The 18,708-nt window shown below is 36.9% G+C and overlaps 1 protein-coding gene across 1 annotated transcript; it reads right to left on the bottom strand.

Annotated features, from left to right (window-relative positions):
- Positions 1-15,754: 15,754 nt before the first annotated feature.
- Positions 15,755-17,556, bottom strand: LOC142533735 (putative 6-phosphogluconolactonase 4, chloroplastic). Its single transcript, XM_075640609.1, has 3 exons — positions 17,303-17,556; positions 16,700-16,835; positions 15,755-16,458 (listed from the first exon to the last, which is right to left on the bottom strand). Exons 1-3 carry the CDS (start codon positions 17,476-17,478, stop codon positions 15,988-15,990), a joined length of 783 nt encoding a protein of 260 aa, XP_075496724.1. The 5' UTR covers positions 17,479-17,556; the 3' UTR covers positions 15,755-15,987.
- Between the last annotated feature and the right edge of the window lie 1,152 nt (positions 17,557-18,708).

Raw genomic sequence — 18,708 nt, 5'->3', positions numbered from 1 at the left:
AAAAGAACCGGAGCTCCCCAAGGCGAAGAACTCGGCCGTATAAAACCCTTATCCAATAGATCCTGCAACTGCGTCTTCAACTCTTTCATCTCTGTCGGGGCCATTCTGTACGGTGCCTTAGAAATAGGAACCGTCTCGGGGACTAAATCAATCACAAACTCTACATCTCTGTCCGGCGGTAAACCCAGCACATCATCCTCAAATACATCAGGGAACTCTCTCACAACATTAATATCATCAATATTCAACTTCACAATTCTATCCACATCAACAATCGAAGCCAAAAACCCATCACAACCTCTAAACAACAACTTCTTAGCCTCAAGACATGAAATAAAAGGTAGGATCAGCGAAGTACCTGCACTGGCGAGCATACCTTCCTTATTTCCATCATCTGCAAATTTCACAGTCTTGGCAACGCAATCAATCATTGCACGGTAAGTTGATAGCCAATCCATGCCAAGTATAATATCAAACGCAACCATCGAAATAACAATCAAATCGGCATAAACCATTCGCTCATCAATTTGAACAGAACACGCATACACAATAGACATCGGGCATAACACATCTCCAGAAGACAATACAACATTAAACTGGAGGGGAAGAACAGAAGGAACTAAACCCAAAGATCTCAAAAATAGTTCAGACATAAAAGAATGAGTAGCACCTGCATCAATCAATGTCGTAGCTACTCTGCCTAAAATTAAGATAGTGCTAGAGATCACAGAAAAATCATGGTTTATACCTTCCTTCGTCATGGTGAAGATGCGACCCTGCACCTTCTCTTTACTCGATCCTCGCGGACAGTCCTTGGCGATATGGCCTGCAGTACCACATCGGTAACAAGTGTGAGTACCAAATCTGCACTCTTCCCTATGATGCCTACTGCACTTGGAACACAACGGCTTCTCTGGTTCAGATGGAACTGTCGGTGCTTTAGAACTCGGCTCTAACCTTCCTTTCCCTTTGAAACTGCCTTTACCTCTTTGGCTCGAACCTTGACCCCTTTGAGCAATAGCCTGCTGCCTTGCCTGTCTCTCTCTTGCAATATCCTTTTCATCTTTCTCGGCTAACAATGCTTTAGCCACAATCTATTTGAATGTCACCGCCTTAGACATATTGATATCTCTTCTGATCTCTGCTCGAAGTCCTTTAACAAAATGAGCACCCTTATCTTTGTCATTGGAGGCAATATATGGGGCAAACAGACAGCCCTCCTCGAACTTCAAAATGTACTCATCAACATTCATACTTCCCTATCAAAGCTCTAAAAACTCAATCACCTTCCGAGCTCGAAGTGCATCCGGAAAATACTTGTCGTAGAAAAGATCAGTGAAATCTTGCCACTTCAATGCCGAAACATCAACACCTACCTTGGTAGCATTCCACCAAATACGTGCAGCTTTAACTAGCATGAATACTGCACATCCAACTCTGTCCTTGTCTTCATACTTGAGATGATCAAATATCGCCTCAAGTGCTTTAATCCGCTCTACAGCCACCAATGGATCAGTACTTCCTGCAAACTCAGGCGGATCCATCCTCTTAAAAGCAGTAAAGATCCCATAAGTTCCAACTGGTTGAACCACTTGGCCTCTCACTTTGCCTCTACCTTGACCTGAACATTGCAAACGGAGCAACTGCTGAATCTGTTCACTGTGAACCTTAGCTTGCTCTTTCAGTAATTTTCCGAACTCGTCGACAACTCTCGATGAGGAGCTATCCTCACCCTTTGAAGCCTTTCTCTTAGGAGACATTAACTCCTACAATCTGTTCACATAATACATATCAACCAATAACAATAAATAGATGTAGAAGAAGACATACCCGGACTGTTGAAAGTAGACGAAGTCATATGCATTGGTCCGAAGAACGTTGCTCTGATACCACTAAATGTAACACCTCTGACCGATTTCATAAAATAACAGCGGAATTTTTCTAAAATTTATTTTAAGGGAGGAAGGATTTAAAATTTTCTTGACATAAACACATTTTCAATATATACAATCAAAAGTATATACATGATTAAATAAGTGTTGCATCAAAATACAAAACATCATTTTGATCATGTCCAAAAATGCTAACAAAATAGCCTTCTTCCTTCCATCTTCTATGCATATGACCTCGGCTCTAATCAACGTCCTGGCCCGTCATTCTTATCTGCATCACATGGAATAACTGAAATGAGTATAAAACTCAGCAAGTGGAACTCTTACATAACAATCTGTACATATCATACTCTGTAAAACATGGCTTTGAAATCATTAAATACCATCTAACTCTTAAACATTAATAATATAGTAGAACATGAACAATAATGATGGTATTACTCTTTTCTCTGATGGATTGATATTTCAATAGTATCTCTGTCTCTGTACTTATATCCCATCGATATAAATCGATTACTCTGTTGGGATATAAGCCTATGATCGTTGATCAACTAATTGCATCCAATCTCTGACTATCTCTTTATCAATCCAATAAATCATTTGAACTCTCTCTTTGACATTATATCAAACACTTTGAAGACTCTTCTCTTTTGCATTCCCTTTACATAATTGAGACATAAAAATGTCTCTAATATACAACAAAGTATATTCTATGCATAACATGAATCAAATGGAAGGGAATAACATGTTAAAACTATTGAAATACAATACATATACTTCATGTGAGCACAAGGAATGAATTCCACTTACAACCAATGGAAACCTTGAATCTAATCTCTTAGTAAAAAACCTACAACAATAAACCATGTATTGCACCATCAATAACTTAATAATCACAAACCCATAACATAAAACCCATAAAATCAACACAATAAACAAACCCATGATTTCTCCCCAACACCAAAATCCAAAGAATAACTAAACCATAAGCTTACCTTAGCTCCTTGAACCCCAAATGAACCTTGTTCTCACTTCAATAATCCAACAATAAGCTTGAATCAAAGGATCAAAGATGGAAAAGTAGGAACCCTAGTCTCCTTGGAGCTGAAGAATCGAGAAGTGAGGAGAGAAATGAGAGAAATAAGAGCCAACACTTCAATTATATCACTTAAAATCACAAAACACGCTTATACTGTTCACGCACCGCGGGTGCGCTACTGATCATACCACGGGTGCGCTAGGCTTGCTGAACAACTTCCGAAAATCCAAAGGAGACTACCGCAGGTGCGCTCTTTTTCTACCGCGGGTGCGGTGGCTGCTCTGCCCAAACACCGCGGGTGCGGTCTCTTTTTCAATGCGGGTGCACTGACTCTTCTGTCCAGTCACCGCGGGTGCACTACATAAAGGAGTGCGGGTGCTCTCTCCTCTGTAGCCAACAATAAACTTTGCATCTAAAAATCGAATCGCAACAGTCGCTTCTCCTCATATTTTGGCAACACTCTCAATATGAAAGTTGCACCTCTATGTCTTATCTAACCACTCCAATTAGCCTCATACCAATTGGCTCAACATACGAATAATCATGAATTTAATCGCAACGACGCTACAATATCACCACACATCATCTATAGTCACAACACCATAAATCATAGATCACAACTCTTAACATCAAAACTATACTTAAACTTAACCAAATAGTCCATAAACATACGAAATCTTAAATCGTACCGTTCACCAAGCTTGGCTATTACACCCTGTCTCTAAAGATCCTCATTTCAAGGATTTGCTTTGCAGCACACAAATCCTTCATGGCAAATTCCTTTGATAAATCTTTCTTGGGTTTATCAATTTCTTCTAGACAAGCTCCAACTATCAGCATATCATCTACATATAGCAGTAGTATGATATAAGAATCGTCAAACTTTTTCACATAACAGCAATGATCAGCTTGACACCTTAGGAAACCATTTTCATTCATGAATCCATCAAACTTCTTGTACCACTGTCTTGGAGCTTGTTTGAGACCGTACAAGCTCTTCTGAAGTTTTCACACCATTTTCTCTTTTTCCCGTACTTCAAATCCGTGTGGCTGCTTCATATAAATTTCTTCATCTAGGTCACCGTGAAGAAACGCTGTCTTTACATCCAACTGCTCCAAATGTAAGTCTTCCTTCGCCACTAGTCCAAGTACTGTACTGATAGTGGTTAATTTAACCACCGGAGAGAAAATCTCGGTGTAATCAATTCCTTCCTGTTGTTGGAAGCCTTTTACAACAAGTCTTGCCTTGTACCGCTTGCTACCATCATGCTCTTCTTTTAACCTGTACACCCACTTGTTATGTAACGCCTTTTTGCCTTGCGGAAGTTCTGTCAACTCCCACGTCTGATTGGATGACAGTGAATCCATCTCATCTTCCATGGCCAACTCCCACTTGGTTGAATCATCACTTTGCATTGCCTCTTCATAGGTCTCCGGTTCACCTTTGTCTGTCAGCAAAATATAGTGAAGTGCAGGGGAGTATCTCTCAGGTGGTCTAATGATTCTCAAAGATCTCCTGAGTTCAATCACCGGAGTTTGTGGGTCATCATCTTGTGCAGTTTCTTCTTCATCTTCCTGGTTACTGGTTTTCGATTCATTGACAGAAATATATGTCAATGGCACTTCATCAGTCTTCTTGACTTCAGGACATTCATCTCCAGCTCCAATGTCTGACTTGTCCTTGTACAGAAGCTGCTCATTAAAGATTACATCCCTGCTCCGAATGATCTTCCGATTTTGGTCATCCCAGAAATGATAACCAAACTCATTATCTCCATAACCAATAAAGAAGCACTTTTTTGATTTTGGATCAAGTTTTGTTCTGCTTGCTGAATCAATATGAACATAGGATAGACATCCAAAGACTTTCAAGAAAGAAAGGTTTACTTCTTTTCCACTCCAAACCTCTTCGGGTATTTTGCAGTCAAGCGGTATCGAAGGTCCTCTGTTGATCAGATATGCTGCAGTGTTAACAGCATCAGCCCAGAATGATTTTGGCAATCCAGAATACAATCTCATGCTCCTTACGCGTTCATTCAGGGTCCTGTTCATCCTTTCAGCTACACCATTCTTTTGAGGTGTACCAGGAATGGTTTTCTCCATCTTGATCCCGTTCTGTGCACAATATTTCTTAAACTCATCATCTTCATATTCTCCACCATTGTCAGACCGTAAGCACTTCACCTTCAAGTTGGTCTCATTTTCCACCATGACTTTCCACCTTTTAAAGGTCTCGTAAACATCAGATTTATTTTTTAGAAAATAAACCCAAACTTTTCTACTCGAATCGTCAATGAATGTGACATAGTATCTCGAGCCTCCAAGGGATGTCACAGGAGATGGTCCCCATACATCAGTATGAAACAGCTCCAACTTTGCTGTTTTCGGTTCTCTACCGCCTTTTGAAAAGCTCACATTCTTCTGCTTTCCAAAGATACAGCTTTCACATAGTTGGTGTTCAATAGTCTTTAATTCTGGTAGCTTTTCTTTTGACACCAACATCTTCATTCCCTTCTCACTCATATGTCCAAGTCTATAATGCCACATACTTGAATTGGCTCCAGCATCCACAGCTGCTAATGTGTCTCTGCAACTGGAAGTCATATACAATGTTCCAGTTTTCTTTCCTCGAGCAACAATCATGGTTCCTTTGTTCACTTTCCAAGAACCATCACCGAAGGTCACATTGTGGCCTTCATCATCGAGCTGTCTCACCGAGATCAGATTGCGTGTCAATTTTGGTACATGTCTGACTTTGTTGATTTTTTAGACATATCCATTTGACATCTTCATCCGTACATCACCCATACCAACAATTTCCAAGGGTTTTCCATCAGCTAGGAAAACTTTTCCGTAATTGCCAGCGATGTAATTATCAAATACACCACGATCACCGATGGTATGAAACGAAGCTCCCGAGTCCATAACCCAAGAATCAACAGGGCTTTCCATGGATAATAGCAGAGCATCATGTACTTCCTCAATGACAACATTTGCATTATTCTTTGTTGATTTGCAGTTCTTTTTCAAGTGACTAGTTTCACCACAGCTCCAGCACTTCAAATTCTTTTCAAAGTTTCTTTTGTCTTTTACATTTCTTGACTTGGACCTACCGCGCCATCGGTTAGAACTCTTTTCGCCACTCCTGCCCCTTCCTCTGTTCTTGAGATTTAGAGCAGATCTCGATGATGTTCCTTCACCCGAATCCATCCTGCGAACTTCTTCAGCAAGAATTTGATCTTTGACATCATTGAATTGTAGCTTTCTTTTTTCAACAGAGTTGCTAACCGCTGCCCGCATTAGTTCCCAAACATTTGGTAAAGACACCAAAAGAATAAGTGCACGAATCTCATCATCAAAATTAATTTCAACCGATGTTAGCTGAGAAACAATCGTGTTGAACTCATTGATGTGTTTAGCCACCGAAGCACCTTCACCCATTTTCAAGTTGAATAACTTTTTCATGAGATGTACTTTGTTGTTTGCTGATGGCTTCTCATATATGTCCGATAAAATGGACATCATCTCTTCTGTGGTTTTTTCCTCCGCCACGTTATGTGCCACATTCTTCGTTAGGGTCAGTCGTATCACACCTAACACCTATCGGTCAAGAAGCTCCCAATCATCATCCTCTATCTTTTCCGGTTTCTTTCCTGATTGAAGTTGATGCAGCTTCTTACTGTACAGATAATCTCTTATCTGTAACCGCCAGAACGAAAAATCTGTTCTGTCGAACTTGTTGATTCCTGGTCCTGATCCATCATCTCCGGCCATCACTTCTCTAACCTTAGCAAAAAATCTAAAAAATCTTTTCTGATGTGGAAGATCAGACAAAGCTGCAACCACAGAGCATACTCAGAATTCTTAAGAATTTTCACAAGGCTCTGATACCAGTTGTTGGGAAATTACACCGAAGTGATGTCGATCACGATGATAATAGTACCCAAAAAATTTCGGAATAAAATAATCAACAATGACACAAAGATTTACGTGGTTCACCCAAGATAGGCTACGTCCACGGAGCTACTGCAGATCTTTTATAACAGAAGAAATATTACAACAAGTGTACACAATGATACACTAAATATCTCACACTCCCAACCCGAGTATAACCGAGAAAATATTTTCTCTAACTCACACAAGAGAACAAAAAAAAAACTCTTTTTTTTTTCTCTTTTATTTACTAAACTTTGTAATTGCTTTGTTTGTTTTGGGATCATCTTTACAATGCAAATTATGCATGTATTTATAGGTGAATTCTTTCATGTGAACAAAGAAAGCAATATTCATTTTTTCTTGCGGCCATCAACCAATTGGACACGGCTTTGACGAAATGCATTTTGGCAAAATGCATTGCATACAAATAAATACAATGGCCTACTTACCTAACAAAAAGACATATGGGGATTTGGCCCTCGGATTTCCAAAAAAATATTCATGTCTTCATTTATTAGGGTGGGAAAAAATACAAAAAATTTCAGCACACCGAGTTTACAATACCAAAAAATATTGAAATTTTCCGGTATGGTACGGTAACGATACCGAACTTTTCAGTTTGACAACGATATTAAATTTGAAAATTTCAATATACGACAAAATAGCGAAACAATATATATAAATAAAAAAATATATAATATGTTTAAATAATAAAGTTATAAATTAAAATATATACATAAAGTTTTTTTTCGATATAAAACTGTATATATCGATAAAATCGAACCGAAAGATCTTGTTATATATATATATTTGTATATCGTAATTTCGATACGATATACGATTTTCAGTACAGTATGTTATAATATCCCCACGTTTATCTGCTTTTTATAATCAGTTCTGATATAAACACACTCTTTATCTATTTCATACTTTTTATATGAATTTGATCAAAATATTCACTGTATCACTTTTGAGAATATTACACGACTAATCAGTTTAGATTAAAAAAAATAGTTTCATCAATTGATAAAACAAACTCAAAAATACCTTTGAAGAAATCTCAAACTGATCTAACAGTTATCGTATTTATATAATTATTCTTACTAATCTGAAAATAATCTCCAAAGTTTTTAATTTATCTTTAGATTTTTTACACAATAACACTATTAAACAAACAAAAATTTTAATATAAGGCGCGGAATAATTGCTTAACACAAAAAAAAATTCAATGTAAATGTGCAAAATACTATTTTAGTGATAATTTTTTCCTACATGGTAAAAAAATAAAAATGTGAATTAAATGCATGCATGCGGTGCTATTTGATCCAATACGACACTAAATATTTTTATTCTGAGCTCTGGTATTTTTACTCCAAAGACTTAAAAAGTTTGCTAAGGTTCTATTTCGAAATATAATTCAAATTTGAAGTTTGATTCATCGTATACACGAAGTTAATACTCATATTACGGCATAGTGTTTCTCCTACGGAAATTTGAGAAATCAGATTTAACCCTTCCCCAAAAAAATTATCCGACATTGTGTTGTTGGATCAATTTTATTTTTATGAGCTTATATGTGAATAATTATGTGTGTGGGTTGTCTGTTAAGTTAAACCCAAAATAAAGTGATCAAATAAGGTTTTGAGTTATTGGGCTTTAATGTATCTAATATGTTTTAAGTCTTTAATGTGTAGAGACATAAGTGTAATTTCTGTTTTTATGATGGGCTAAAACAGAAATATCAGAAGATAAAGACAATCATTATCTATATATGGGTCATGGTCCTCAGATCTCGTGCTATCACTTTCACTATTCTCTCCCCCGTTAAGAAAATAGTTCTGAAGAGAAACTAAATAGTTCTCTCAAGGAAAGAGCGCGTAGATCTGGAAGATCAAGACACGTTCTAAATAATTCAGGATTATGGTTTTAAGTACGCTTCCGCTTAAGTTTTCAGTCAAATTCTTAATGATTTAACGTGATGGATTCTGCGGTTTATGAGTTTTCCCCAACAAGTGGTATTAGAGCCACTCATGTTTGAATCATTGAGATTTGTTTAAAGTTTTGGATATTATTTGAAACCAGATCTGGAATAGAAAATTTTGTTCAAAACTTTTTGATATGGCTTCAGATCTGGAAATTTTTTTTTGATATGACTACAGATTTGGAAAATATTTTGATATGACTTCAGATGTGAAAAATATTTTGATATGGCTTCAGATGTGAAAAATATTTTGATATGGCTTCAGATCTGGAAAATATTTTGGTTGAAAACCAAATCTTTTAAAGTTTCAGTTTTGTTAAAAAAGATTTGGTTGAAAATTTTAAGGATTTGGTATAAGATTTCGATTTTCCTTCCATTTTTGTTCAACAAAAATCTTTTGGAGGAAAATCGAAAATTTGGATTTTTTTTTCAAAAAAAAAGTAACCGTACGGATCCGGGTCGACCCGTTCGGAATTTCCGAAATTTTTTTAAAAAAATAAATTCGGTTCAGGTTTATTCGGTTAATGTTACATATTCAATTATTCAAATAATGATAAAGTTATATGTATTTTTAAAATTGATTAATTGAAATAAAATGTCTCCAAAGTGACCTCTTTTTTGAAAATTAATTTTATTTTGAAATATAAAAAAATTTTGGTATATGTGATTTACATGAATATTAATCGGCTCAAAGGAAGGTTAATATTTAATATAATTACATATGCACTTGTGGTGGTAAATATGTGATAGTTGTTCGGTTTTTCATGTGAATAATAAATCGACCCAAAGGAAGGTTGTTATTTGACATGATAGTTACTATTAGTGTTTGACTGCTGCACCAGGATATTACTTACAAGTTAATTTTTTGTCCAAAGATAAAATATTAATGGAGTGCTCGATATTCTGTTTATGGGTCTACATTATTTGAATTTATTGATTATTTCATTTGGATATTTGGTTGAGCATGTATATTTGTTTTTTTTGTTCTCTGTTCAGATTTGACTCCTGCAAATATTCATTCCAACATAAATTCTATTGCAATGTTAAATGGCTCGAATTTAAATCGTGGCAAGAGAATTTATTGATAGTTCTCGGAGTCATGGATTTAGACCTTGCGATAAGGGTTGACTCTCCTCCCGCCATTACGGATAAGAGTACCTCTGATGAAAAGAGGGAGTTTGAAAGATGGGAGACATCGAATCGCATGTGTGTGATAATCATGAAGAGGGCCATTCGAAAAACATTCAGGGGCACAATGTCTAGCGACATTGCTACGGCTAAGAATTTCCTTGAAGACCTCGAAAAGAGGTTTGCGAAAAGTGAAAAATCTGAAATTGGTACACTTTTGGCAAGCCTCGTTTTAATGAGGTACAAGGGTAAGGGCAACATCAGGGAGTACATTATGGAAATGTCTCATCTTGCTTCAAAGTTGAAAGCACTGAAGCTTGACCTCTCTGAGGACTTGCTGGTGCATCTGGTTTTAATTTCTCTTCCTCTTCAGTTTAACCAGTTCAAGGTGAGATATAACTGTCAGAAAGAGACTTGGTCTCTGAATGAACTCATCTCGCATTGTGTCCATGAAGAGGAAAGGTTGAAGCAAGACAAGACAAAAAGTGCTCATTATGCCTCTACCTCGAAAGATAAAGGAAAGAAAAGAAAGGATAAGGAAGCTGCGGATACACAGCCTCCGAAGAAACAACAGAAAAATCCTAGTGATTCTCAAAGTTCTTGTTGTTTTTTCTGTGGCAGTGATGGGCATATGAAGAAGCAGTGCAGTAATTATCACGCTTGGCGTGCTAAGAAAGGTATGCTTCTGAATATGGTTTGTTCTGAGGTTAATTTAACTTCAGTGCCTAGACACACGTGGTAGATAGATTCTGGCGCAACAACTCACATCAGTGTGTCTATGCAGTGTTGCCTGGATTGCCGAAAACCAAGTTATGCTGAAAGATTCATCTATGTTGGTGATGGCAACAAAGTTGAAGTTGAGGCAATAGGAAAATTTAGATTATTGTTGAAGACTGGAATATATTTGGATCTTTATGAAACATTTGTTGTGCCGTCTTTTAGACTGAATTTGATTTTCATTTCTGCTTTGGACAAATTTGGTTATTCTTGTTCTTTTGAAAATAGAATATTCAGTTTGTTTCTCGATTCAAAATTGGTTGGTTCTGGTTCTTTATCAGGGTATGATAATCTTTATTCTTTGGATAATATTGCTTCATTTAATGAATCACTGCAAACAAGTAGAGGCACTAAAAGAAAATTAACTAGTGAGAATTCAGCTGCGTTATGGCACAAAAGATTGGGTTATATCTCTGAAAAGAGAATAAGAAGACTCGTGTCAGACGAAATTCTCGAACCTTAAGATTACACAGATTTTAATAATCGTGTTAATTGTATAAAGGGAAAACAAACCAACAAAAGGAGATTTGAATCCAACAGGTGTTTAGGCGTCTTAAAACTTATACCTAATGATATTTGTGGACCATTCCCTTCGGCTTCTTGGAATGGTCAACAATATTTTATAATGTTCACAGACGATTTTTCAAGATATGTCATTTATCTCATTCATGAAAAGGCACAGTCATTGGATGTGTTCAAAAACTATAAAGCTGAAGTTGAAAATCAACTTGGCTTAAAGATTAAAAGCGTTAGATCTGACCGTGGTGGTGAATACTATGGTAGATATGACGGTTCAGGTGAACAACGTCCAGGACCTTTTGCTAGATTCCTAGAGGAATGCGGTATCGTCCCACAGTACACCATGCCAGGTTCGCCCACTATGAATAGTGTTGCTGAAAGACGAAACAGAACGCTTAAGGACATGGTGATGAGTATGATCAGTCATTCTACCTTACCAGAATCACTCTGGGGAGAAGCACTAAAGACCGCAGTATATATCCTTAACAGGGTTCCAACTAAGGCAGCGACCAAAACCCCTTATGAACTTTGGACGGGTAAAAAGCTTAGTCTTAAGCATCTGCATGTTTGGGGATGTCCAGCTGAGGCAAGGCCTATCAAGCCTAATAAAAAGAAATTGGACTCAAGGACGGTCAGATGTTATTTTATAGGATACTCTGAAAGATCCAGGGGGTACAAGTTTTATGATCCCACGAGTAAGTCGATTTTTGAGTTAGGAAATGCCCAGTTCTTTGAGGATGTTGAGTTTGTGGGGGGAGATAAAGTAAGAGATATTGTCTTTGAAGAGGTATATGTAAATATTCCCACAGGTGTCTTGGACATTGATCAGGATCACATTCCTCACTTTGACCAAGATACAATACAGGAAGATAATATTAGAGATTCTCCCATTCCAGATGAACAAACTCAGGCACCTCTAGAACCTATGCCATTAAGAAAATCCACTAGAGAGCGAAAAAATGCAGTGCCAGATGACTGCATTGTATTTCTTCAAGAACATGAAGCAGACATTGGATTGATGGAGGATGATCCTATTAACTTCCGTCAAGCCATGGAAAGTTCTAACTCTCAAAAGTGGAATGATGCCATGAATGAGGAGATAAAGTCCATGAAGGACAATGACATATGGGATCTTGTCCCATTGCCTAAATGTACGAATCTCATTGGTTGTAAATGGATATTTAAAACCAAGAGGGATTCGAAAGGCAATGTGGAAAGATATAAAGCTCGTCTTGTCGCTAAACGCTTTACACAGAAAGAAGGCATTGATTATAAAGAGACTTTCTCTCCGATTTATTCGAAAGACTCTTTAAGGATTATAATGGCTTTGGTGGTGAATTTCGATCTTGAGCTTCATCAGATGAATGTAAAGACTGCGTTTCTAAATGGTGACATTGATGAAACGATTTATATGGTGCAGCCAGAAAATTTTGTGTTCAAAGACACAAATAATATGGTTTGCAAATTAAAGAAATCCATCTTTGGGCTCAAGCAGAAATCTCGACAATGGTATTTCGAATTTCATCAAGTGATCATCTCGTTTGGTTTTGAGATGAATTTGATCGATAATTTTGTGTACCATAAGTTCAGTGGGAGTAAGTATATTTTTCTGGTTTTATATGTTGATGACATTCTGCTCGCTAGCAACTATATAGATTTGCTGCATGACACCAAGAGATTTCTAACTAAGAATTTTGAGATGAAAGATCTTGGTGATGCATCTTTTGTACTGGGTATTCAAACATCGGGATCGTTCTCGATGCATTCTTAGATTGTCTCAGAAAAGCTATATCGAGAAAGTTCTCAAGCGATATGGGATGCAAGATTATAAACCAACGGATACCCCTGTGGCTAAGGGAGACAAATTTAGTCTCAAACAATGCCCGAAGAATGATTTTGAGGAAAAAGAAATGCAGAAGATTCCTTATGCATCTACAGTGGGGAGTCTGATGTATGCTCAGGTTTGTACACATCCAGATATTGCGCACGTGACAGGAATGTTGAGACGATATTTAAGTAATCAGAGAGTGGAACAATGGAAAGCAGTCAAAAGGGTTTTACGGTACTTACAGAGAACAAAAGATTACATGCTCATATATCGGAGGTTGGATCAGCTTGAAATCATTGGATATACTGACTCCGATTTTGCTGGATGCCAAGACAGTATGAAATCTATGTTGGACTATATCTATCTCCTTGCTGGAGGTGTCATTTCCTGGAAGAGTGCTAAACAGTCACTTATAGCCTCTTCCACCATGGCAGCTGCGTTTGTAGCGTGTTATGAGGCATCCAATCATGGAATATGGCTGCAAAATTTTGTCACGGGACTGCGCATTGTTGGTGGCATTGAAAGGTCACTAAGGTTACATTGTAACAATAAATCAGTAGTTATGTATTCCAATAACAACATAAGCTCGACGAAGTCAAAACACATTGACATCAAGTTTCTGCTTGTTAAAGAAAGAATTCAGAGTGGAAAGTTGTCTATTCAGTATATCGGTACAAACTTCATGGTTGCGGATCCGCTTACTAAGGGATTACCACCCAAATAGTTTCATAAGCACATTTCTAGTATGACTGTTATGTCAATTGAAGAAATTCAGTTTTAGTGGGAGTTTGTTATTTTAAATGCTTCAGTTGTAGACATTTTCAGTTACAATTATGTAAATTTATTTTCTGCAGAAATAAATTTCAAGTTAAGTTACACTCTGATTATGGTTTAAAGTTTGATCTCAATAAGGTTAAAGGGAGGACCAGTTGGAAATAGGCATGTTACGGTCACATTGCATAAAATTTCCATGCTACACATCCACTTCATGATCCATGTCATTCAGTTGTGTTGGCATATGTGACCATTGATGGGTCTAGTTATCTTGAGTATAGCGAAGACTGCTTTGATCTTATATTGATGTGATTGATGGACCAGATTGGTTATAGATACATTTCAGAATGACAACAATTTTGAGCTCATAAGGTTATTTTCACAAACATAATTATAAGGTTGCACATATAGCTCAAGTGGGAGATTGTTGGATCAATTTTATTTTTATGGGCTTATATGTGAATAATTATGTGTGTGAGTTGTCTATTAAGTTAAGCCCAAAATAAAGTGATCAAATAAGGTTTTGGGTTATTGGACTTTAATGTATCTAATAGGTTGTGGCCTTTAATGTGTAGAGACATAAGTGTAATTATGATGGGCTAAAACAGAAATATAAGAAGATAAGAACAATCATCATTTATATATATGGGTCATGGTCCTCAGATCTCGTGCTATCACTTTCACTATTCTCTCTCCCATTAAGAAAATAGTTCTGAAGAGAAACTAAAGGATTCTCTCAAGGAAATAGCGCGTAGATCTGGAAGATCAAGACACGTTCTAAAGAATTTAGGATTATGGTTTCAGGTAGACTTGTCAAATTGGGTTAGGCCCGTCGGGTCGGCCCGCCCCGCTATAAAAATTTAACGGGTTGGGTTGATAAAAAAACAGCCCGTTTGGGTTGCGGGCCAAGACGGGTCGAGCCCAAACGAGGCGGGTTGGCCCGCCAAATTAGGATAAAATTTTATATTTTTAAGTTTTAAGTTTTATATAAAAGTTGGAATAAGTTTCATGCGCCTCCATGTCTTAGAACAAATTTATTGATAATTTACTCTTACAACAAATATACATAAAGAAAATAAAAAAAAGATAAATTTACAAATATACATAAAGAAAACAAAAGGGAAGAAATTCCTGTAAATTTTATTCATGAATTTTAAAATAATTTTTAAGCATAGCAATTGTTTGTGAACTCAAGAATGGTTTCATTTGAAGTCCGACGACTTGCAGTGAAATTTTGTGGACCCGACGAAGGTTTGCTAATTATGTGTATTGTTGAAGACATAATATTTTTTAAAATTTACAACCGTCTCTTTCCTTGACTTTATGTTATCTTCCATGTCTCAATCTTCATGTTTGTTTTAAACACTTTATTTTTTATGGATTATGTTGTATGCTTTCTTAATTTCTTATTTCAATGCTTTTAATTATTTTATGAAACTATTTGACTGAAATATGTTTAATATTTTTTTTAAAAAAAATAAGCGGGTCGGCCCGCCTAACTCGCGGTCCAATGTGGGTTGGGCTGAGTTGACCATTTAGAGGCCCGCCCCGCCCCGTCTAATGGCAGGTTGCGGCGGGTGGCGGGCTGGCCCGTCCCGCCAACCCATTTTGACATGTCTAGTTTCAGGTACGCTTCCGTTTAAGTTTTTAGTCAAATTCTTAATGATTTAACATGATAGATTATGCGGTTTATGGGCTTTCCCCAACATGTGTTTCTCATACGGAAGTTAAAAATGAAATGCTTCAAAGATAGAAACGAAGAACCTCGCTTCAAGCTAAACTAGTTCCATGCTGTTAGTACGAAAATTATTGCAAAAGATATCAAATTCAATGTCCAAGAAAATAACTCCTACCACAAGCGCACTACCAAGATTTTGAAGTTGAACAGAAGTACTGGAACATTTTTAAGAAATTTAGACTCATCAGTTATCATATAGGATATTATTAATTTAATCATTACATAGAACATGACTCAAATCTAGCTTCCACCATACATGTTAATGGATGGAAGAGCTGATAGAGCAGAGAAAATGATTATGTAACTGAAGCAGCCCAAGTTCTACCGCATATTTGGGGTGGATCATCCTTATTAATAGATCAAAGTCTACAAAATCTAAAGTTTCGAAGCAGCATGCTGGTCCAAGAACCATGTCAATTCCCCTTCAGCTGAAACTTCAGTAACAGGCAGGGGAGTTGAATCCGGAGTATGGCTGTTACCCAATGCAATCTTCACAGTATTGGCTAATTCAGCCCCAGTGACCACCATTGCGATCTCTGAAGCTGAGTTAATCACAGGAAATGTGAACGTTATCCTCGGTGGAGGTGGTTTGGGAGAGTCAGTAATGAAGGTGACGCAGCGCTTCTTTTCATAGCGTTGGTGACGGGTAGGGAATAGTGAGGCTACATGTCCATCTGGTCCCATTCCTAGGAGCATAAGATCAAATTTTGGGAACCCACTAGCATCTGAAATGGGTAGAATTTTGCTCTCAACCAGATGACTGAGACGTTCCTCGTAATCGTCAGCTGCACCCTCTGGAGACTTCTTGTCGTTGATGGCATAAATGTTGCTGGAAGGAATTGGTACCTACCGGAACCAATAAAAATTGAGGCAACTTTCATGGTTGTGGAAAGGTTCAAAAATTTTCATAAACAAGGACTTTTATCATAACTTCATTTCGCTATCCTTCTATTATCATCCCAGATTCCAAAAGTTTCCGTTCTTCTAATTTGATAATCATTCAGAAATCTAAAAATACATAAAATTTAAACGTTTCAGGATAATAATAATAATAATAATAAAAAAAAAAACCATGAATTTCACTTACTTTCGAAAAAAAACCAAGCTTGGCAAGCTTGTAATTGCTATCATCATGATCCAGGGGAACTACTCTCTCATCCACCCAAAAAATCAGCCATTTCGACCAATCAACTGAATCCCTATACGGAAGCTCCACTAGCTTCCTGAGATTCCAAAATTAAATGCCACAAATCATGGAATATCATTTTTAGCTTGTCAAAAGAAAGAAAGACATCAAGAAACTAACATGTAAATTAGTGGAAAATTTGTAAAATAACATCCACCAACTGTTTAGTTAGAAAATCCAGTGGTTAGAAAACAAAATACCTCGTAAATTAGTAATATGTGATAGATTTTCATTTCAATTTTATTTTCCTGACATCTTTACCGATAAAATTTCCAATCTAAAACATATTTTCATCAAACTTTTTCACTTCATCCAACTGAAGAAAAATCTATACGCAGCATGCTAATTTTCCAGGGAAAAAATCGCGGAAAAATCTCGCCTTTACAGTTTTCACCCTTCCTCTACACTAGAACAAAAATGGAAAAATAACATTTGATTAAATTTTCATGTTCCAATTTGCCGAACAACGGCGGGCACGACAAAGAATAATAAAATGATATTCACCTGAGCGTTTCGATCAGAGTGCCGCCGGAGAGAACAACAGAGAAAGAACCCTTATGTTTGATAAACTTTTCGGAGAGATCGGCGGTGTATTCCGCCAGAGCAATGGCCACATCATCCTCGGAATCGAATTTCAGTATTTTTTTCGTGTTGGTTTTTGCCGGAGCAGCAGAAGCCATGGATACCAAAAGGGCTATGAATTTAGCCAAAATGAGAGAAAAATTATCATGCACGTGTTATAATAGGACTCCATGTTGATGCAATTTGGGTTTTCCGGGCTTGGAGTTCAGGCCCAATATTTATAGGGCCCGTTTAGCTTCAAAGTTACTACTTACTAATTCGATAATAATTATAATTAGGGCTCAAATCTACTTTTACTTCTTTATGATTTTTATTCATTTATATTTTAAGTCCTCTATACGGTATAAATTTCAATTTTAATTCAATTTTTTTTTAAAAAAATAACTTTTAGTCATTTTCCATGTATCACCAATGCGTGTCAAACACTTTTATGTAAAAAAAAACTAGAATTATAAAATAAATGACAAAATCATATAAAAAATAGAAGACTAAAACTCAATTTTTCCACACAAAGGCAGAAAAAACAAATTTTCTAAAAATTAATAAACAAGGATGGGCAAGCAAGGCACATTCCTTTCGGGATGAACAAGAGAGTTGGATTCCATACTCCCAAGCATTCAACATTCCTTTCCATCCATTTCCCACTGATGCTTCGTAATATCGTATTGTTGGAATATTTCATGTTCGCAATTTTGATTTTGATGTTAACAGAAATTGTGATTTTGTTATTAATGATTTATCGAAGTGTGCAAGAAGCTGAAACTGATCAAACTTTGAACTGATCAGTTACCGAGCCAAAACTGAAGCTTTCGAGAAGCAATCTGAAAGTGCCAACTGATTGCCTAAACTAAACCAGTCCAACTAAAGCAACAATAACAGTTCAACTAATTATTCAATTGATAGGTGGTTCAGCAGAAGACGTTCAGAAAACCGACCAGTTGATGAAGAGCCCAACTGACCAGTTCAACTGAATCAGTGACATCAGTTCAGCTGACGAGTCAACTGATCTCACCATACCAGTTCCAGATCAGTTCAGAGCATCAGTTAGGAATCAATCAGTTTGCAGAATACGACAAGCTTATCTAAGTAGATTCTAGCTGTGCACAAGGGTACAAAAGCAATTGTACGATCATGGTGCAATAATGGACGTTGCAGAAAAGCTTAAAGTCAAAATGTTCCATAATGGCTGTCGGAAAAGTAGAGACACAAATTTCAAGGAACGCATTCAAGCTGCAACAGATACAATTATTGAGTCTCACTGTACGATCAAGCTTCCCGCCTATAAATAGAAGATGAAGATCAGTGAGAAGTAAGCGGGAAAACAAGAG

This window comes from Primulina tabacum, chromosome 18, assembly GCF_025594145.1.
Source record: "Primulina tabacum isolate GXHZ01 chromosome 18, ASM2559414v2, whole genome shotgun sequence".
In the NCBI taxonomy this organism is placed as follows: Eukaryota; Viridiplantae; Streptophyta; class Magnoliopsida; order Lamiales; family Gesneriaceae; genus Primulina; species Primulina tabacum.
The sequence above is the reverse complement of the archived record's forward strand: the minus strand, read 5'-3'. Positions and strand labels throughout refer to the sequence as shown.

Excerpts from the sequence above, each read along its gene's own strand:
- LOC142533735 (XM_075640609.1), bottom strand. The coding sequence starts at position 17,478 with ATGGCTTCTGCTGCTCCGGCAAAAACCAACACGAAAAAAATACTGAAA. Across the intron at positions 16,836-17,302 it reads ACTCTGATCGAAACGCTCAG|GAAGCTAGTGGAGCTTCCGT; the intron begins GTGAATATCATT and ends TTGGAATCTCAG. Across the intron at positions 16,459-16,699 it reads AGCTTGGTTTTTTTTCGAAA|GTACCAATTCCTTCCAGCAA; the intron begins GTAAGTGAAATT and ends TGGTTCCGGTAG.